Genomic DNA, 23,586 nt, shown 5'->3' on the forward strand with positions numbered 1-23,586 from the left:
TTCCCCCACTGCAGATGACAATATTGCTGGACTTCAAGCAGAATATACAAAATAAGCTGTGCTCCAGTCATTTTATGAATCAATTCATGCTCGGTGGATTCATTTTAGTTTGCAGCGATAAGTGACTCGAAGCTCTCCTCCGAGAAAGGGAGTGCATCCCAGCTCTACTTCCATCCTCCACCCGACGATACTTCCTCCTGCTACGAGTAGCAAGATGGCCCTCCGAGGCCGCAGGACCCGCGGCCAACATCTCTGGCGCCGCCTCGCTTTCATCGCTGTTATCTTCGTGCTCTCCGTGTCTATATCATACGTAGCTCGAGAAAATGCAGGTATGTTGTTTACTTTTCCACATTGTCTAAGCCACTGTCATTAAGCCGCTCGTAATTTGCGTGCGTTTCAGCTATTATTGATTGCCACCTATGCGTGAATGTAAAAATAGCGCTGGTGTGTTTCTGCATGTGTGTGTGTGTGTATATATACGTATACGGATGGCGATGTGACATCCGGAAAACCTTGAGCTCGGTCTGTGAGAGTGTACGGAACTCTGGCGATCACGAGAGCCGCAGCTCCTGCGTTCCCCTCGCCTTAGTCAGGGTCCTGTGTCTGTGTGGTGCTCGGAAGTGTGAGAACTCGGTGAAGCGTGCGACAATTGCTCCGAATAATTGATGACCACTCATATTGAAAATGAGCGCTACACGTTTGACATTCCCCCTTCATCCTCCTCAGTCTCGTAAGAAGGACATTATAATTGAGGCAAAAATGCATTTTAGACGTGACCGTCTGTAAAAGGAAGTGGCTATGGAACGCGAGAGAAACCGAAAACAATCGATCTTCGAATAGTAGCATGTTCCTATAGAGTCGGTTTTGATATAAGTTGTTATACGGGAAGACAAAGCAATAAAATGAGAGTACTGTAATGTCACTTTAACAGGGACAGTTTCAAAATCTGCCTTTGCGACAAAGCAAACCACATACTGTACGGGCAACCATAGCCTTTCTTCGCAAGGTCCAAATAAGATAGTTTGTGCGGTCTTTGGCACCATAGGATATAAAGAAGGATCCAACCTTCTACAAGCGAAACAACTAATCGTCATTGCAAACGCTCTCCGAGAAGAAGTCCGTTTATTCATAACAAAAATAGCAGTTCGTCTTTTCCCTATACACCCCCTCTCTCTTTACATCCCATTCAAAATAAGCCCCCCCCCTAAAAAAAAAAAATATATATATATAGATAAACAAACATACTAAACCTCAGCTCTCATATACAATAGAAATTCTCCAAGCGACTAACTTCTTAGAAACGGTGCGGAGTCCTGCACGTTTTGTCTGCCATGACGGGAACACCCCTTCGAAGCTAGTCATCCTACGACCATGGGGGGGGGGGGGGGGGGGGGGGGTCGAGAGAGACCTCCTGGCTTTTGCAGATCATTGTTTGGTATAGACAACGTAGCTTGTTTGTAAATGGCCACTGTTCTCTTTGTGAGTTAGTTTTCTTCGCGTAGAAGTGCATGGGACACAACGGTGTATATTGGGCAGTTTGTATAAACATTTAAGACGCAGCTGTGAAGTTCATTTTACAAGGAACTGTGCATGTTATCAGTCATTTCTTGTCGCTGTCGTTGACTCACGATAGGTCCATATAAAGTTCTGTCAATCGTGCATGTTGTGGCCGGTTGAACTACTACATAGGCCTACTATAGCTATAGCAGCCTGTTTTCAAAAGTGCATGCATCAATGAAAGTAGGTCAGGGAGCAGGTATACAATGCAACAATGATACAATTTTGTTACTACTGTCCTTGCGGTACAATCATTGATATCATATAGGCCTACAATCACGTTATGTCTATTGCATGTTCATATGTATGTATGTGTGTATGTATGTGTGAATTTTATGTATGCTATAGGAGGAAATGATGAGAAGAATTCCATGTCTCCTGACCAGTGTGTTTATGTATAAAATTGATAACATGAGTGTATTGGATATTGATTGTTTTCAGAAGAAATGATCTGTGAACTCTGCTATTTTGGTATCTATAGATAATGCTTGCAGCCTCAACAATACCAGACGGAGTTTTGTCTGACCTCGGGACACACTGTGATGTGATAACACGAGTTGTCCAGAGTTGAGTGCGTTCTGACCTGGTGTTTCTCTATACACACTCCGAGTGTTGTGTATGAGAGGAAGGGGCGTGTTTGTTGTTTCAGATTCAGCGTTGCTCGCGCGCGGTGCCCTGCGATTCCAATACAATACGTCAGTGACTCTTCGGGCGATCTCGCGTGTGAAAGGGGGTCAAAATGGACAAGACGAGTTTCGTGATCTCCTTTGTAACTTTCATTGCGTCACTCGGTGAACACTTTCTCCTCAAATCCAAGGGCAGCGCGCTGGAAAGAACGCCAGATGCAAACCCGCACTTCTTTCGATCTCTGACTGTCTGTCTGTATGTGTCTGTCTGCGTAGCCCCGTAATCATTCTGCTCTAGCTTTTATTATAGTAAATTATACAATCTTTTGATGTTTCTTTCCTTCTGTTCTATTCGCCCCGATTCAGATTGTTTTTGCTTTTACTGTACCTACCTTTAATGTAAACATGATTAACTGTGCTGACTGTCCAAAAAACCCACACACACTAAGCTTGTGTTCTTCTAATGACAAGGAAGCTGTTTATTCAGTTGTTTACAGTTTACTGCGTCAATACATCATTGTTTACTCTCAGTAGGTCAAAAAGGACGGCTCGTTGCCTTGCTTCATATTCAGTGTTCTTCAAGACATGTGCGCTTGATATATACATACTACGCATTGTATAGTACCGTGCGTGAAAAGGCAGGTCATATTTGTGGGGTCCCATGGCAAGCTTATAGCTGTGACATGAAACAATCTGCACACTGGAAAATGTTTAATATGTTTACTATCATTTTCTTGTTTGTGAGCGTGTATTAGACGCTCAAACTCAGTTGGAAAATGATACACGCTTACAAACATGAAAATAACGTGTTGCCATTTATAGCACATCAACAGGGATTAAACCACTCGTTCCCCTTCCCCACCTCTACCCCTCCCCCGAAGCTCTCTCTGAGTATCTTCATGATCATATCATTATTCGTGCATGACAGATAAAAAGTAAATGTACTGGTACACAGCATTTCTGCACAGTCAAGAGTGTTACCTGTGTCGTTCACACACAGCATGTGCGTGTGAATAATCGTGCGTGCTGTTGACTTTGGCGTAATCGACCATCTGAAGTAACCTGATCTTCGCTGTAATGTATATTCCTCACAAGAAAACTGTAGAACCTCAACCGAGGGCTGGTCTCTTCTAGTTTCAATTATAAAACGAGAAAGTGGAGCAGGGCAACGTCATTTGTGTCCATGGTAGGTTCTCATTAACCTATAGGATGACATTTGGAAGAAAAAAAAATTATGCTGCAACAAATCAACAGACATGTATGTAACTGGTTTCCAAGGGATGATCTGTAATCAGCCCATGCACATTTTTGAATTGAGAGATGGGATAATAATAATAATAATAATGATAATAATAATAATAATAATAATAATAATAATAATAATAATAATAATAATAATAATAATAATAATAATATAATAATAATAATAATAATAATAATAATAATATTTTTGTCCTCAAACTGAGGGACTTTATTTAAATCAATTGTTCAGAATCATGCAAAAGTCAATACAAGCATAAAACAATTTCAAGCATACTTCAATTTACATCAAATGAAAATTCTGTATTAACGGATTTTATCATCGATTGCTGGAATACTTCTTTTTTTTTGGAAATATCATTACAATATAACAAAAACTCATATTTGAATTCTTTTACTATAAATGATGCAGTAAATCGCTGGTTTCTGTATTCTTCCATGAGATATACCTTATAAATTGCGTATTCCATGAAATTAACTATTGCATTAATAAGAAAGTAATCCTTCTTACAAACTTCATACCCGATTACCATCATTTTCTCATCTATAATATTTTTTCTTGGAACATTCGAAGATAAGGTCACTGATCCTTGCCCAGATGTTTCTTATTCTCGGACAGTACAACAAATTATGCATTAAAGATTCATTTTCATTACAGAATTTGCACTGTGCATTTGTTGTTATTTTCCATTTCAATAAATCATCTTTAAAAGGTACAATATTATTTATCACCTTAAAATTAAACTGTTTTATCTTGTTGAGTTTCAATTTCACCATCAGTTTAAAATCAAATACTGACACCCAATCAAATGTATACGGCAGGTCGAGTTTACGTTGCCAAATGATGATCATATTTGGTTGTGTAACCTTCGTTTCTTTTAAAAAAAGAAAGAATTGAAAGATGGGATAATAATAATAATAATGATAATAATAATAATAATAATAATAATAATAATAATAATGATGATAATAATAATAATAACAATAATAATAATAATAATAATAATAATAATAATAATAATAATGATAATAATAATAATAACAATAATAATAATAATAATAATAATAATAATAATAATAATAATAATAATAATAATAATAATAATAATAATAATAATAATAGTGGCTACTTGTATCCAGCGCACAGGTCCACCTTCCGGTGCTCATGGTTAAAGACGATCAAAAGGTCCGTAAACAAAAGATTTTTCTTGGTAGTGTTCAAACACAAATTCTAAAAAAGAATAGAACAAAAAGTTCCCATTATTCCTAACCCCCTCCCCCCCCCAAAAAAAAACAACAACATGCATAGCGTCATGATACACGTACACAATTTTGTATACACACATGTTTACGATATACAGACAACTGAATACTCATCCTTTTCTCTTGTCAGTAACCCATCTGATGTTTAATCAACAGAATAAAACAGGAGCAACGTCTTTGAAATAATACCCTGCTTTATTTCTACGCGCATTTTTCCATTATTTTTTTTCACCGTTATTTTCCTTGTATTTAGTCACGTGACAATTAACTCCGTCACCTTGGTAACCATCTAGCCTCCTCCTTCATGGTCGTCTGCAACGACTCATTTTAAGCGGTTGACCCTTCTGATCCTCGAACAGTTTGTTGAGGGGTTAATGCGGGTGTATCTTCATCCATTTGATTTTTGAAGCGTCATTCCCTGAAAATCAAACATGACGAAATGCTGACGAGGCCATGTCGGGGCCTTTGCCGGTCAGTATTGTGAAATGGTCATTTTTTTTTCATTTTTGGATGAAGTCGGACGTTATAAACGCATTTGGTCATGGGCTGTATCTTTTATCTTGTTGTTGTTGTTGTTGCATTCTGTGATAGGAAGGCTAGTGCGTCAATGTTTTAATAAGGAGTGAGAGGAAGGTGTACGGAAATTGCTGCTTAGCTGTATAAGCAGGTATCACTGTTGGTTTTATTATATGGGACTTCTTCGGAAAGACACAATTTGCAGCGTCCTCTTCTTAGTTAAATAGTTTTTATCCTCGATTCGCACCGTATAATCTTTCAAAGCAAACGACAAATTGTTATGTGTTCATTCCAGCGTTATAGTAATTTGCTATTTTAGGACGAAACGAAGACATGCTATAGCCTATATCCGGTTTGTCGAATACCGCTGTCGTATTCACATCAGTAAGAGTTCATATTGTTGCATGAGACATTCAAGCCTTTAATTGTTTACAACATTGAACGGGTTTGAATTGAATTGAATCTACAGCTGCAATACCATCTTTTGAAGTTGCAGCACTCAGTGTACACCTTCATAACGTCTGCGTATATTCACTCCAAAGATGGCGACTTAAATAAGCACATCAACGATATATTGTGCCTAACTAAATATCAGGCCTGCGTGCTATAGTATGACGTGTGGGAATTGGTAATGTCCGTTGGATTTCATTTTACAATCCATATTTACTGTTCAATGCAGTTCTCTGCATGAGTCAGTATATAAAAAAACCCACACCATTCATTGCTATGTGCTGATGTGACGTTATAGTGGATGTCCCCCTTTCTTTGTCAGTGAATTGAATGTTGTGGTTGTGTTAGCTCTATTAGTCATCATAGGGGTTGCACTGCTCAAATTATGTTATAATGTGTGTGTGTGTGCGTATATATATATATATATATATATATACATATATATGTGTGTGTGTGTGCGTGTGTGTATTGTATAATTGTGTTTTGTGTTTGTTTTTAATCAGTTAGAGATAACATACATTTCACACGCACAAATATGTGTTTGCACAACAGCCAGTCATAAACAGTATACCCCTGAGAGAGTCTACTTGCGGTAAAACGAAAGAAGCTTTGCCTTGAACCATCATTTTGACCGTCATATTGGGAAAAAAAAATCCGACAAGGATGCATGCAGTCATAACTTGAAGTCAAATTGTATTTTACCAGGCATTGAGCCAGCCATCAGATAAAAAGGCTCCACAGTCACGCCTCTATTTTGAGCTAGACAGACGTCATTCTGATGGAATTATGTTTTTTTCCCCAAGGTATTTTAAAAAGAAAACTGTAGTGCCTAATAATGAGCCAGGGGGTATTTCTTGCTGGTATAAACGTTACAGCCCTTAGCCATCCTTTCTCAGAAATGGTTGCAGCTATGAAACGTGACATTTTTTTTTTCTTTTTACTATCATTTTTATAATGACACCTTCAAGCGATCTTCAAATGTGGAAGTTTTTATCACACTCGGACGTGTTATCCCTTCTGGAAAGAATACAGTGACCTGTTTAGTGTGTTCACAATCTGTTCACATGGTCGACTATGTGAATTTAACAGGACGAAGATGATTAATTTCACACTGTTGTGCGTATTTCATAGAGAGTTCAAATATAATTGTAGTAATGTTCTGTTACTTGCTGTGAATTGATGATTCACATTGCGTTCACAATGTTAAAATGTAACAGTGTGGAGTGATTTCACACTGTGTTTCACATTGTGTTTCACATTGTGGGACACTGTGTTCTTTCCAGCAGGGATGGAGTTATGAAGTACTGCTGTAGCTCCGTGGATAAGCCAGGAGACAAGACGCAGTAATCATGAAGTCCGTAGTCCGAGTTCCCTGTCAGCAGCGCTTTTGTCCAGGGAAGAGACACTTTAAAATTGTAATTATAGGTATGATACGATCCTTCAGTTTGGGACTTTGAGCCGTCAATCCCCGTGGTTGCTTGCTGAGAAGCATTTCAGTACTTCCCTATGCGACGCCTTTTAGAACAAATTATTATGCAAATCGATTCGATATGGGACCTGCAAGTTTTACGTGATTTCACTCAACAAAAATATTCAGTTCAGATCACACATGCAAATGAAATAATGTGATGACGCAACGACCTCACAAGTCAACCATTTGTGTCCACACGAATCTTCACTAAATCTCCTGTTTACCTGCAAATCAAATCAAATCTGGTATCCTTCGCATCAGCTGGTATTGTCGTATTGTTATAAACGAACAATGACTTAAATGGAAAAGGCTTAAATGACTTAAATGGAAATGGGAAGAGTGTGGTTGTATAGGACCTACATAGTTACTGTCTATGGAGCAGGCCGACAAAAGACATGGTTTTTAAATCTTTAATTGCAAACCACTTTTGATGATTGTGAGGCGAGAATATCACCATTTCATTTAACTCAATGTCTGGTTGAGACCGAAAACATTTTTAAAGTTTCTAAATTCCATAGCTTTTATAACTTTGCTTGATTTAACTATATAGTCATTTATGTCAACGTGAAGAATGGAGTGGAGTATATACTTCAGGTCCAACTCCTATTACGACAGTCGTGAGGTTAGTGCAGTTTTTCGATACCAAATCGTTGATAATGATGGCAAAAATTAATTTTGTGGATCTCTGAAATACAAAGTTTTAAAGCCCACTAAAGGGTAAGGCTGTCATCTCGGATATCATGCCGGCAGATGGTGCGGAACTCTGCACACGCTGTACCCCGTGTACTATAATGGGAGTCAGTTTGAGGGTGTTTTATGTCGCTTATAGACGATGACGCACTGAGAAGTAGAAGACTGATATTATCTTCTTATGTGCTGAGTACTAGAAGTCTTCAAATCGCGGAAGGCACGTATGAAAACTTTTCTTTCTAAATCTGCCATTGATGTCAAATTTGACACTCATTCTATGTTCAGTATAAATGGATGCTGTTGACTACAGAGAAAATTACTATTGTACACCAGTGTGTGTGTGTGTGTGTGTTTTTTTTTTTGGGGGGGGGTGTGTATGTTGAGTATAAAGATGTGTGTGTGTGTTTGGCTTCAGTAAAAGAGAAGCTGAGATGAAAGAAAAAGTATAGAGAGAAATAGAGAGGAAAGGAACCTACATTATTGTGTATTATGTGTGAAGCTGTTTGATTTGCGGGACTGTGTATACGCCATCCTACGAAATGACGACATCGTGCACCCGAGACCAGTAAAGACGCCAACACATGCACGCTAACAGACTCCGAAGAAAGACTTTGGCATAGGGCCTACATCGACGTTACTGAAAGAACACTTCGTGGTGGATTGAATAGACTCCTTGTAGTATTGTCCTACTGCCAAACTCTGGGCCCCATTTCATAAAAGATGTCAGGGTAGCAACTCTTACTGGAATGGCAACTTCCAATAGCAACAGCCAATCAGGAAGCTGGATCCTTGTCGTTACCATGACGATTGCCATTCCAGCAAGGCTCACTATCATAATATAAACTTTTTATGAAATGGGTTCCTGAGAGGTACCCGTGTTTTATATAATTTATAATGTATGCTGTATGATAAAAATTCATTGCCAAATTCTCAAAATTTGAGTTGCTTCATTCTAAATACCGAGACAACCTTGATGAAAGAGAGAAAGAGAGAGAGAGAGAGAGACAGACAGACAGACAGACAGACGTACAGACTGTGTGTTTGTGGGGGGGGGGGAGGAGGGGGAGGGGGTCCTGGACAGTCCTCAACTGAGGATGAGATTTGAATAGCTGAGCATGAGCATGGTGATGAGAGAACGGGCGCGGTGCCCGCGCCCTCATTAAAAAGTCGACCTGTGCTCCGGTGCTTGAGATCATATTGATGCGCTCGATTGTCGTAATTACGAGTTGATTATTAATTGTCATGCCATGTGCTCCTAGAGCCAAGTGACAGAAAGAGAATGCAGAATGTGATGCAACCTTCATGACGCTTTATGCTTCGACAATAGATTCTGCCATGCTTCCTATACGTGCTTCCAGAGGATTTTGTTCACATTATCTGAGGGAAACTCAGCACTTTTAGATAGTTCTTATAAACGAGAGTAAGAACAGACTAACAGCTGCGAAAGTGAACATTGAAAACACATCTAAGCACTTGAGAAGACGTTGACCATTGCAGTGAATTCTATGATGCCAGGAGTACTAATCGTTTGTCTCGCGTACCTACTTATACGATTTTCTTCGCGAGACAGTATGATTATCGTACCCTAGGCGTCAAAACACCTTTCAGTTTTTTTTAAAAATTCCAGACGTTTTTCACAAAGGAGAGATATGGTTAAATTACAGGTCTCTGCAAATAAGATGAGGATGTGTTTTCGTGGCCACCGAAGAACCATTATTTTTATACTGTACTGTTAAAAAAAAAAAAAAAAAAAAAAAACTTCCCTTCCATAAAATAACCAGTGCTAAATTATAACAGCTCGAGAATGGTCTAACATGTCTAACATGAGAGATTATTACAAAATTTCTGTCACAGGCATGTCTGATGTCACTTCTTAATGGAAATATGTAAGATATCTGAATTACCATGACTTTCTTAGTTTTTCGTTTCAATCTCTAATTTTACTTTGTGTATCAATATTAATGTGAACTTGGAGTGGTGTTCCCTCCTACTGACTTGGCGCTGGCAATGCATGTTGTGTTGATCACAACACGCGATGTATTATTCATCACTTAAAGAAGCGCTAGGAAAAAAGAATCCAATACGATACTGAAACTAAACATTCGATGCCATAATCAATTGTTACCCTGGTGTAGCAATGTTATCCGCATTTTCCCAGCTCTCATGAAACTCAACACGAAAAAAAAAAAATCGAAAAAGAAACCTCAAAACCGATACAAGGAAATCATCCTGAAACAAAGCCAAGTATCTTTTTTGACAATGAAAAAAAAAGTGAGATCATATTGTGTGTATCATTATTCGTGAAGGGTATACATAACTATTATAGCAAGGCCTATTCATTTTGCCCCCGTTTTTTTACAGTATCAATTGTCCTCTTGACGGACTCAATCGATATCCAGGTATAGTTTCTTTGAACCCAAAATAGAAGTTGTTAAACTCTTGACCGCAATGTTTCGTTATCTTTATGAGGCCAATATATGCGATTTCTTACGTAATCAATACGTAACGAACTGACTGCTGAGATTTTCGATCGTCTACCACAGTTTTAGTGCAAAAGACTGACAAAGTCTTGCAAGTCTTCATTATTGAACACACACACACATACACACACAAACACACATGCATCTTGCTTTTGTGCTTTTGACAGCAAGAGAATTGTCAAGCCTTACTTAGATTTTGTTTCAAACTACACCTTTCACTTCGAATAATGATCAGTTAAGGGATTATATAGTTTCGATTGAGATGGCGGCTTCAGGTTTCCAACGCTTTTATGATGATTATATTTTTAGAGATAATGAGAAACTTCTCATGAAGTAGTCAAAGTTTATTTGATGAAAATTGGTTTTTAAATGACTGAGATATCCAAAACAAAGTGATCCTAGTAAAAGGTGAGACTCATCTTTTATTAGGATTGTTTTGCTTTGTTTTGGGGTAACTCAGCTATTTCAAAACTGATTTTCATCAAATAAACTCTGAATACCTCTGAGAATTGTATGCTCTTCAACAAAGTGGTTTCTAAGTATCTCGCAAAGACGTTAAAAGCTGAATCCTTACTTCAACCAATACTATTCCATCCCTTTAAAGTGTGCTTGCTGTGATGTTTTCTTTCTTTCTATCTTTGTTGGTAGACTTGGTCGTGATTCTGGAGGGACAAAATTTTAATGATTATTAAATGGCCGGTGTATAGATTGACCCCCCTGACTGTGACCCTGAATATCGTGATACGTTTACCAGATAGGATTCCATTTCGTAATCTTGAATGCTGAAGTAAAGCCTACTCGTCAGGGACCTGCAAATTTGGGCTAACTTATAGGGGGAAAGCACCCCCAACAGCATAGGACTTATCACATGGCGTGCGGTCCTAGGTATTTGCTGTACCGTGTTTAGAATGCAGCAATGCGTTCGGTAAGTCGTATAGACATGCTCGTGAGGCGACTCTGACGTGATAGGATGTATAGTACCTGTTACCCTCCGCCATCATATGACATTTATATTAGGAAATGAAGATTGGTGGGACTGATGACTTCACAGCCGCCATACGACACGGCCCCGGAGGGTGAGCAGTAGACGCAGCAAGGGGAGCGGCAAGGCGTAGAAAAAGGCTCGAAGCTTCTAAATAATCCTTCGCTACTGTCTCTTTCACCACCGTTGCGGTTAATCATACACACATAAATATATGTTATGGAGTTTACGTAATTCTTCGACCGCCATTTGAGTACACCTCTCTTGCGATTTCTTTCGTTCCGGCTTCTTCATTGGTGTTTTTTTTTTTTTTTTTTTTTCTGGTTAATCTTGCGATTACACGACCTTACTTTGCGTAATTACCCTCAGATAATTCGCGATGATGCAACGAGATCCGATCAATAAAATCTGCGTATTCAAGTCCTCTCTGGTAGAAATCACATATAACACGGTAGCTGCCTTTATACTATAGCTTGGGGGAGGGGCGCCGCTATCATGGCGCATAATCCGATATTTGCAGCAGAATCACTGGTTACGAGAATTTCTGCCCATTCATTTGAATACAAAACTCACCAGAGATTTATCGTCTCGCAGTAAGTCGTACTCGTATCTCCTTTACGGGTGGTATATGCATTGCCCGTTCAAAGGTGATGTCGATACGTCTTGCTTTAAACTCATGAATACGAATGACGTCTGTCATGTAATTTTGCACGCAGAAGTTCGCCGATAATTCGTACAGCGGGTTACTTCTCTTCACTGGCGTAGCCAGGGGGGGGGGGGGGGCGATGGGGGCGGTCGCCCCCCCTAAGATTTGGACCGGGGATTTGGGAGGCGGAAAAAAAAAAATGCGTGTATACTGTATGCATGCACATGAAGCGGGTCTCCTTTGCAACCTTTCATCAAATAAGATATTTTTTTGAATATTTCACTCAAAGTGTGCACCAGATCGTTGAATTTCAATTCAAAATATGCAAAATCTCTCGTGCTTGGGAGGGGGTATCCCCCTCCCAAACCCTCCCCCTCTGTGCCTCTTTCCCTAGCCTAGTACACTTTTTAGATTTACGCACATACACAAAATATGAATAATTCTGAGTGCACAAGACTTATCACTTATATTCCGTAAACTCAAGGTTCCCTCATGTATAAGGGGAATTTCCCCCTTTAATCTACCCTTTCCTCCCTCAGCCCCCCCCCCCCATCAGTTTTTTTTTTTTTTTTTTTTTTTTTTTTTTGGTGATTTCCCAAATGTTGATTCCATCAAATATGCGTATACGAGATATCTCAATTTCAGGCAAAAGCTCCATCGGAAGGGAAGGGTGGAGATAACACTTGCCCAAGTCTTCTCCCTGATCGCCCGCCCCTCCCCCCCCCTTCCGCCATGCATAGAAGTAGACTGTTTATACGCTTTATTTCAATTCTAAAAACGCAAAAGCTCCGCGAGCGGGAGGGGGAATCCCCCTTCCCCTAAGCTCTACCTCACTAGACTTTATACATACACACAGATGGTGCACATTCGGAATAAGAGCTAAATTCCGTGATTTTAACACTTCGATGAAAAAGTATTGCACCAAAAATTTGCACCAGATCGCTGAATTTCAGGTCTGAAAACGCAAAATCACCTTCGTGTGGGAGGGGATATGCCCCTATCTACACCCTCGTGTGCATGCTTTTTCTGTTTGATTGCTGAACTGCAGACAGCGTTCATGATATTCAGTGTAAGAATTAATACAAGAAGATTATTTAAATGATATACAATTTTATAGGCAAATTGTTCAATAATAATCTACACTAAAATATACTGCAACCTTAAACAAGTGGGACTGTTTCAACTCGTTAAAACACGCAAAAACATGCATCAAATTGCACCATTTGCAACATCAAAATGCAAAAAGTTCTCACCGTGGGACGGTGGGAGGGGGGACACCCCCCTCCCACACCCTCCCCTCCCCCCTCTCTCGCTCCGCTCGCTCGGGTTCAGTCGCGTTCATGATATTCAGTGAAAAGAATTAATATTGAGAAGTGTGTTCAAATTATACCATTTTATAGGCAAATTGTTCAATAATAATCTACACTAAAATATACTGGTACCTTAAACAAGTAGGACTGTTTCACGTCGATAAAACGAGCAAAAGCATGCATCAATTGCACCATTTGCAACATCAAAATGCAAAAAGTTCTCACCGTGGGAGGGGGGACACCCCCCTCCCACACCCTCCCCTCCCCCTTCGCTCGCTCCGCTCGCTCGGGTTCAGTCGCGTTCATGATATTCAGTGAAAAGAATTAACACAAGAAGTGTATTTAAATTGTACCATTTTATAGGCAAATTGTTCAATAATAATCTACATCAAAATATACTGCTACCTTAAACAAGTAGGACGGTTTCTCGTCGATAAAACGCGCAAAAACATGCATCAAATTGCACCATTTGCAACATCAAAATGCAAAAAGTTCTCACCGTGGGAGGGGGGACACCCCCCTCCCACACCCTCCCCTCCCCCTTCGCTCGCTCCGCTCGCTCGGGTTCAGTCGCGTTCATGATATTCAGTGAAAAGAATTAACACAAGAGAAGTGTATTTAAATTGTACCATTTTATAGGCAAATTGTTCAATAATAATCTACATCAAAATATACTGCTACCTTAAACAAGTGGGACGGTTTCTCGTCGATAAAACGCGCAAAAACATGCATCAAATTGCACCATTTGCAACATCAAAATGCAAAAAGTTCTCACCGTGGGAGGGGAGACACCCCCCTCCCACACCCTCCCCATCCCCTTCGCTCGCTCCGCTCGCTCGGGTTCAGTCGCGTTCATGATATTCAGTGAAAAGAATTAACACAAGAGAAGTGTATTTAAATTGTACCATTTTATAGGCAAATTGTTCAATAATAATCTACATCAAAATATACTGCTACCTTAAACAAGTGGGACGGTTTCTCGTCGATAAAACGCGCAAAAACATGCATCAAATTGCACCATTTGCAACATCAAAATGCAAAAAGTTCTCACCGTGGGAGGGGGGACACCCCCCTCCCACACCCTCCCCATCCCCTTCGCTCGCTCCGCTCGCTCGGGTTCAGTCGCGTTCATGATATTCAGTGAAAAGAATTAACACAAGAAGTGTATTTAAATTGTACCATTTTATAGGCAAATTGTTCAATAATAATCTACATCAAAATATACTGCTACCTTAAACAAGTGGGACGGTTTCTCGTCGATAAAACGCGCCAAAAACATGCATCAAATTGCACCATTTGCAACATCAAAATGCAAAAAGTTCTCACCGTGGGAGGGGGGACACCCCCCTCCCACACCCTCCCCTCCCCCTTCGCTCGCTCCGCTCGCTCGGGTTCAGTCGCGTTCATGATATTCAGTGAAAAGAATTAACACAAGAAGTGTATTTAAATTGTACCATTTTATAGGCAAATTGTTCAATAATAATCTACATCAAAATATACTGCTACCTTAAACAAGTGGGACTGTTTCACGTCGATAAAACGCGCAAAAACATGCATCAAATTGCCCCATTTACAACATCAAAATGCAAAAAGTTCTTACCGTGGGAGGGGGGAAACCCCCCTCCCACACCCTCCCCCCCTCGCTCGCTCCGCTCGCTCGGGCTCGGTCGCTTCGCTCCCTCGCAGACTAACCGCCCCCCCTAAGATCAAATCCTGGCTACGCCGTTGCTTCTCTTATCTCTCAGGAGTGTGTAAAGGTAAACGGGTCACGCACAATCTTTCTGTTGATACACCGTGATTGGCATTGATTGTGGTTGCTCAACCAATTAAGTAGGAGTATCAGCGATATGTAATATGTTTTGCGTGCTGTATAATTGGTTTCGATGATTGATGATGATCACTCATACAATGGAAGAGCAAAGCTCGTTTTGTGTAAGCCCCCTTTTCCCATGCTATGCCTATTGTTCGAAATATAAAGTAGAGCGGTATTAATGTTGGTGGTTTTGGGGAGGGATTCGCGTCTCCCTGTCGGAAAGATGGCCTTAATACCAGGATCACTATTATTATCGTTATTTTTTCTATAGTGACATCCAACATCCACGGCCCAGCCGCCATCATCCCGTCTCTGTACCAACGCCATTTAACCCTTGTGTGCTTTGAGCGCTGATTCGCACAGGAAACCCCATAGCGTTGTACTCACTGCTTAAAGTCTCCGGCATATAAGAAGTTAAGAACGCGATTAGAGCGATGCGAGGGACGTTAATACACAAGGCGACTGGTTAATGCAATTGACCTGTTTAGTCATTCCCTGTCCATCTCTTTCTCTCTCAATATTTGGAATCTCAAAACTATGTCGAAATGATCGTTTCTTGGCTAAACACTTTCTCTTAAATGCTGTTTAGCCATTCTACTGCTGAGCACAGTTGTAATATACATTACCATCGCATATCTCTTTTACCCAATAACAGAGCCATCTGCTCGTACTGCCTTATGCATGCTTGATAAAAGGATTCGGATGGCACAATACTTGGAAAGTTTTCCCCATCATTTTTTCAAAGAAGAAGCCGTTCACAATGTCGCATTAACTCGGTTTAAAGGCCATTGTCTCTGCAATGATTGCCGCCAAAATGATGGAGGAAGCTCTCGGAAAAAGTACGGGGAGCAACATCCATTAAAGAGAGAATCGAGATGACAATGGCAATGGCGGACGACCTCCGCCTGCATCTCTCTTCTCCGCCTCGTCATCATCGTCATCAGTGCACAGTTCTGGTTATAGGGCATCAGCCAGACAACCAGCATAAGATGTGGCTCGCATAAACAGCATAGCTGGGATGCCTGGTAGGAAACCGTATAGGCAGGAGAAGGGCGGTGGAAAGGGGAGTGACGGAGTTTGGATGTTCTCTCGTCATTCAAAGGGACGAAGCACCGGTCTGCCCTTGCTCCGCATTTCCTTGCACTCACTAGTCTGGTGTTACAGACGTTGGATATCATGTCATCCGAATCTTATGATACCCCCCATTGCAGCGCCGCCTGTGTGTTTGCAATTATTTGCGAAAGAGAATGGACTCAGCAACTCGTCTATCTGGTCATGGACGCAGGCTGCAGAGCGGTGTTAACAGTGTGGTAAGGGAAATTCGGGAAGGTCTGGAGCAAGACTAGCAGGACAGTTCACGAGGTCATTTAAACAAGAACTATGATAAGAACAATGATGACGACAATTATTGTAATAGCAACAATTATGATAACAAACACAACAATGATTATTACAGTGACAGTAGAAACGGCAAGTTGATAATATCAAGAAAAGCAATCTTGCTCATCTTCAGAACGATAACTATGATGATGATATTTGTGATCGTAGTTACCGTTAATATTATCATCATCATCAGCGTCATCATCACCATAATCGTCATCATCATCATCATCATCATCATCATCATCATCATCATTATCATCATCATTATCAATATCTTCATTTCACCATCAACATCCACATTATCATCATCATCTAAATCATCATCAGTATCATCGTAGCCCTGAATGCAGCAACCTGCAGGGGTAAGGTGGAGTTCACTTACAATAGTTTGTCACTGCAGATGACATAAGTCTGGTAGTGAAGAATGGAAATATTCTTACCACCACAGCGTTGTCTTTTATTCCAATTTCTCTGATATTCTTATCGATATGCGGTGTGAAATCGAATGTGTATCATTCATTCGGAGCATACCTTCTTCTGCGTATCCTGTCGTACTCACAGAAAATGTGCACCTGTGCTTCATTCAGGTTTGCTGAGGTCAACAGAAATACAGAATTACAGCTGAAAGTAGAAAAGCGATGAAAAACAAAAAGGAGGGAGAGATATATAGGGAGAGAGGTATATAATATATTTCATGTTTTCTCAGGCTGTGAGGATAAGGTGATGAGTCACTGCAATTCAAGGGATGACTGCCGTACATATTTAGGATCTGCAGTGTCCTTGGCCTAGACCACCTCTCCCAAGATAACTAAAGTACTTTGCATGTTATCTCTTGAAGGAAAAAAAAAAGAAGAACCTTGTTCAGCCTTTTAAAGTCACAACATCAGTTCTTAAACATATATTGTACTATCATTTTAAAGTGAAACTGCATATGATTTTTTTTTCTCATTTGGATTTATTACTTATACGAATTTTCATGCACTTCTTTATAGTCCTGAGAGTACGAGTTGAAATTGAAATAAACATCTAAAACATTTGCTCAAGTCCCCAAACGGCAGTAGCTTTGAATTTCAAAGCATGATCTCCACGCAGATTTTATGTGCTCGTGTAATTCTAATTCGCCTCTTTGTGTATTTAAAGAAGACCCGAAGTGCGGCTTTAAGGCCAGGATAAGCACATGATAACTATGTAGAGAAATCTAGATGAAGAGATAACTGCGCGACAGGTCAATGACAACTGTCGATCAGTGACGTCAATGCTAGAGGAACAGATTGCAGCTAAACTTACCCATTTTTCCTCTCCCCTCTTCTCCTTCTTCTTCCTTTCCCTACCCCTCCTCCTCTCCCTCTCTCTTTGACATATTATGCGCCTGTTTGAAACATTGAAAGACATAGAAACAAATAACCAATATAATAATGTCTGAAAAATCACCACAATGCATGTCGAACAGCAGCCCTGTTTTGTCCGTATAGTCTCTTTAACCAATACAGGAATAAAAAAAAAAAACTAGCAAAGAAGTATCCAAAAGAAGTGGAATAGTCTCAGTAATCTGCTGGTGGAGACATTATGTGTTGCAAACAGTAATTTATTGGTAAAGTCTGCCTCTCTTCCTTTCTAAAAAAAGATAAACAACAACATAAATGCTACAAACACTAATAGCTCAGATAGTTGTTCGTCAATCATGATTTTATCCCTATTCATGCGAATCCCAGAACTGAACAGACGAAGGATACGAAATATTTCAACTCTCAATAACAAGGTATACACGTTGTATTTTCTTCCTCTTTGATTTTGTTCTTTACATTCATCAAAATAATGTCATTACGGCCCAGTACCTTTTATGGTTGAAGACAAGACACGATCCTCTGATTGTCTGCCAAGATAAGAGGTATGTATGGAACATGACTCTTTTGTGGCTAAACTATAGGAATTTAATAGCAGACTAGAGCCTTTTATATGGGACAATAAGTTCATTACCAAAGTCAAAAGTCCAGCGAGGACTCGAGAGAGAAAATAATAACATGGTGAACATGCTAATTATATAGATCAGTGTGTGTTTTCACTGTGTACGGGACTCCTGAAATAATGCAGAAATAAACGCGATCATCATCACAGAGGAATTGTTTTCCGTGAAGTGCACAGTTCGTTGAGCCACACATCCTATAATAGGCATGATAGTTTAGGCTGAGGCTGCGTGGAGTGGTCCGTCTGACAGACAGAAATATATGTATGCAGCCAAAACATACCGCGGGGGAGATCAGTCATAACGATTCTGTTCAAGCCGCACATCGCCTGCCCGCTCACAAATCGATTTCAGACATCCTCCATGAATACACAAAGCAAAAAGGTCGGACGGTTTAGCCAAGATTTAGCGGATTTCAACCGCTCGTGCGGGCAGTCGCATCACTGCTTTTAAATGTCACCTTAATAACAAGGTGGAAGCAAGTTAATGCTGTTTAACGTTTGCTTCACAAACGACTCATTAATGCGGAGGGGGAAACTCTTACATGATGAGATAGCCCTCCTCTTGGTTCGCTGCCCTTTAAACGAAAAAGGTACTTCTGAGAATACCAAATCAACGGTTCAGATTAACACTAACAACAACAGAGACAAAAAACATTACAAACCTTAATAAGATAAACAAGGTCAAATTGAAAAGATACAATTGTTCCTTTTTCGTGCAAAATAAATGTAAGGTAATATCAAAAGTTATGATCACAATGATCAGGATGTTCTAAATTAGGGGGTCGTTTCATGAAGCATTTTGTCCGACAACTTTGTCGGACAAATTTGCTGTCAGCCAATCAGACGCAAGGATTTTAGTAGCTTTTAACAGTTTGTCAGACGAAATATCTGACAAAACGCTTCATGAAATGCCCCCGAAGAAACTTGTCGGATAAAATATCTGACAAGTCAATTATATCCGTTTTAAGAAATGCTTTAGTCTGATTGGCTGTTTTCTCTGAACTTGTCGGATATAATTGACTTGTCGGACATTTTATCCGACAAGTTCCTTCATGAAATGCCCCCCCCCCCCAGATCGCACCATGACTAGGGTGTAAAACATTCTTATGGCTTCTAATTGTGACTGTGATGCGTTTCTACACGATGTATTTGAAATGAACACATTGCATACTAAAAGAGTGACTATGTCCCGATCGCTTAATTTTTGACTAGCAATTATGTCAATTTGGATTTAAACGACTGTCGTGTCGTTGTATAGCTTCGTCTACAGTATATTTTATAAGATGAAACTAATTATTACAGGTATAGGAGACGCGATAGACCAATATTATATGATATTATTACTTCATATTATATCATATTGAAGACCCGGACCCTGTTTCATAAAGCTGTTCGTAAAGTTACCAACAACTTACGAGCGACTGGTGATCAGTTCTGATGTGCCATACTTATCAGAATTTCCATAATTCAGCATAAGAACTCTCTTTACGAACAGCTTTATGAAACACCCCCGATCGTACTCTCTGATACTCCATATACTAAGGCAGATGTTCATGATACATTTTGAACAACAAAGTATGACACATTGTCGACTTCATTATTTTCATTCATTTGCCACAACATCTCTGAATACAAGATGTTCCATTAATGAACATAGTGAATAAAATGAATAAATGTTTAGCCTACTATATAGATTGTTTAACCCATCCTGCTTGATAAAAGAGCAAGTTACAAAAAAGAAAATACTGCCGTTTTTGTTCTTCGTACAATGTACAAAAAAAAAAAGCAAAATACTTATAATATCGAATCGGTGATTACTTTTGCACGTTGTGCGGGGGAGCAATGCTTACTTGTGCCAGTCTGTGATTGATCAGTTTCGCTGCTTCCGCTCGGAGGAACTTTTTCGATGGGATGATTTGTCTTCCCAGTCTTGACTGAGGAGCATCTCTCTGGTTTGGTTTTATAGTTGTCATTTCTTAACATGTTGAACGGAAGGTCCAATTGTGAATCCTGCCCCCGTGCAAAACATAAAAAGGAGCATTTATTTTCCCAAATTTCCATTTTGACCTAGGTATCAACAACAAAAAAATCATTTGCCAATAATTGGCTGAAGATAATGAAGGGGACGTCTTAAAGAGCAGTGCTACTGACACTGAAGAGGCTATGCTCCTAGCAAGAAATCACTTTCTTATTGTCATATTACAATTAAAAAAAAATACGCATGGAGTTGAACCTGAACCAGTATCGTGTGCTATTGTTGGGAAAAAAACACACCAATCTTTAAACAAGCAAACAGTCACACTCAAGCATAGAACACAAAACCGCAAAGAAAATACCACATAACTTTTCCCCCCAGATATGGAGCGCTCGTCTCTATGGGTTCAAGTTTGTATGAATTAAGTCAGTGTCATGTAAGACATGCCAACAAAACAATCGATTAGGGCGGTTGCCCCAGCGTCATGAAATGAAAATGTAGCCCTAAGAGATACACGTTTCTCCTCTCATATAGTGAATGCCATATAGTGAATAATCTGCTTCCTACCAGTGTATTCAGTGAATGTGCCCAATTGCCTCTTTACGAGATAGGAAGTTTTCGATCGGTTTATCTTTTGGCTTTCACTTCCACCCACCACGTTGCTACCTCGAACAATCGGTCTTGTTCCTGACGTGTTATATAGGATGATGTTATTTTAAAGAACGGAAACCAGTGGAGGAGGTTAGTAGAGCGTAAAAACAGACAAAAATATCTGTTCGATGGACCAAATATAGGAATGTCGCTAGAGGTAATTTCTAATCCCTGGCAAAACCTGGAGACAAGCAGCTGTGTGACATTTCTCCCCCGATCGCACAGTTGACGCCTTCGATCCAATGCACCATTTTGGTCGATCATACATTCATCGATTCGCAGGTTTGTTTTGGGCAGTGACGCAATCGCTGACGTCGTACCCCGGAGACTTTGGGACTGCCCGTGCCTCCCGGATGACGCACTCTGATGTACTCCCTCCGTGAACGACCCTGCGCTTTTCGTTGCGCGTGGCGACCTTCTCCCATCTGATAGCCCCGAGTCTGATGGATGGCACTACTGATTCCTTGGTGTATCTCGATCAAGTTCGTCCAAAGCTTATGGCTTGTCCCCACCCTCTCTCGATCGCCGCATAAGTCGACGTGCGCTGCAGATATCGTGAAATTTCGTCACAGTCAAGCTGAGTCAAACACGGCAATCCTTCACTTTATTCCATTCATATATGTTTCTTTCCCTTTCGCGTTGGAGGATGGCAGGACTATAGCGATACGAAATCAATCTCTTCGCAGTCACGTGACTCTCAGAGATTCTTTCTGATTTCCCCTCCTCTTCTTTTGAATTAAGAAGCAAAAGACAGATAATCTTCCACAGCATCAGCTGAATAAAAGTCGTGATCGAAAGGCTAAGTTTTGTTTTTGCGTTAACACGACATCACGTGACTTGAACAAAATGAACGCCGCCAGTAGCAGTGTTCATATTCTGTATTGTGGACATGCTGAATGAAAGTCACGTTACCTTACTTTCTGTAGAGGTACTTGGAAATTGTACTTTGCCTGATCACGAAATAGTTCACATTCAATCCGTGCGATTCTGATTCTGCATATCATTTTGTTTATTCGACAAATAAACATGATTGATATTGAAAGTTATGAAAATTTCATGGCGTTTCCACAGAGTGGCATAGGCCTACATAGCTGGTTTGATGGTGACAGAGTGTCAGCACATGATATGAAAAGGGTCGTCTGCAGACAGGAAAAGGTACTGCGAAGTGGTATGTGTGTGAGAAAATGCATGACCTCTAAGCACGACTATAAATATTCTGACCTTCCAATCAAACGGAAACGTGTGTGCAGTCCGTGGTACCGTCACATTTTGTGCTGTCGTAATTCCACAGGTACAGTTGTTGGCAAGGGGAGGATATGTTGCAATGTAGAGGGAAGACTGTTTTAGGCGAAACGCGAAGCCTTCTTTCTGCAAGTGATTGAAAAATGCAATCCTTTAACCGACTCCGTCGTGCCTGTTCCTTTGAATGTTTTTTCTGGTTTTGATAATGTTTGGTGAAACACATAACCTTCTTTCCGCGATTGATTGAAAACGTACGCCTTAAATCGACTCCGCCGTCGTGCCTGTTTCTTTGGAGTGTTTCTGTTTTGATTGGTTTGGTGGGTTTCCGTCGATACACATTGGTCTAACGAATTGCTTCCAACAAATTAATGAAATGTTTATGAAACCGTCAGACTTCCCAATTCAAACAACTGGGGCAGAAGCAAAGGGAAAGTGGAAAGTACTTCCGGTTGTTCGTGGGCGCAGGTGGCGTTATTCGGAGCCGTGAATGTGGATTGATGCACTATTATGTTGTATAATTCTCTTTTCCTTCGAAGGGCCTCCTATCGCTCTATACCTGCTGCAAGCAAAGTCCTACCGCGCTCCAGATCTTGCCCCAATTGTCTTCGGTGGTTTCCGATGTACCCTGCTGGTCACCATAAATCCTATTAAAAAAAAAGGTAGAATCCACGTTTGAATTATTATTATACTTTGAATTATTATCATGATTATCGTCACTGTCATTCATTTCATATAGTAATCATAAATGCATTTGATAATCAAACCCACAAAAATTGCAGACCACGTCGTGAATTTCTTCGTGCCAATATTGCTGGTGCGTCTCTGTGCCCGCAACTTGTCTGCGAAAGGTCTTGGCTCTGTCGTAGTTACGGCCATCATATTTGACGTCATAATAATTGCAGGTTGTTGGCTGAAGAGAGTGGTGGCTAAAAAGTCTATCTTTAGGTCTCTCAGCTCAAGAGATTTGCGATCCCTCCCTTTAATACCTTCCCCTTCCCACACTTTTCGCTGTGTTTCTCTTTTTTTTTTTCACTTGATCGACTAAGTCGCACAAACTGAAATTGTATATTTCAGAATGATTATATACTGTGGCTTGTGCTACTGGATTTCAGTTTTACGCAATACATTTAGCGCATCCCGTCTTCCGTGTGACAGATCAATAGTGTGTGATAGTTGCTTGTCTTCTATAGACATTTTATATACAGATATTCATTATCATAACAAGTGTCGGGTGTCAGAATTGATCGTAATTCGTCAATAATATAACATTAATGATTTATAACACAAGAACGAAAGACTGAAGAGA

The 23,586-nt window shown here is 40.1% G+C and overlaps 1 protein-coding gene across 1 annotated transcript in view; it reads left to right on the forward strand.

The window, feature by feature from the left end:
• Positions 1–214: 214 nt before the first annotated feature.
• Positions 215–23,586, forward strand: part of LOC140230290 (sodium/potassium/calcium exchanger 3-like) — a 135,347-nt gene continuing 111,975 nt past the window's right edge. The window contains exon 1 of the mRNA XM_072310458.1: positions 215–329. Coding sequence (XP_072166559.1) covers positions 215–329 — 115 coding nt within the window. The remainder of the gene's footprint in view (positions 330–23,586) is intronic.

Source organism: Diadema setosum, chromosome 1 (genome assembly GCF_964275005.1).
Source record: "Diadema setosum chromosome 1, eeDiaSeto1, whole genome shotgun sequence".
Lineage (NCBI taxonomy): Eukaryota > Metazoa > Echinodermata > Echinoidea > Diadematoida > Diadematidae > Diadema > Diadema setosum.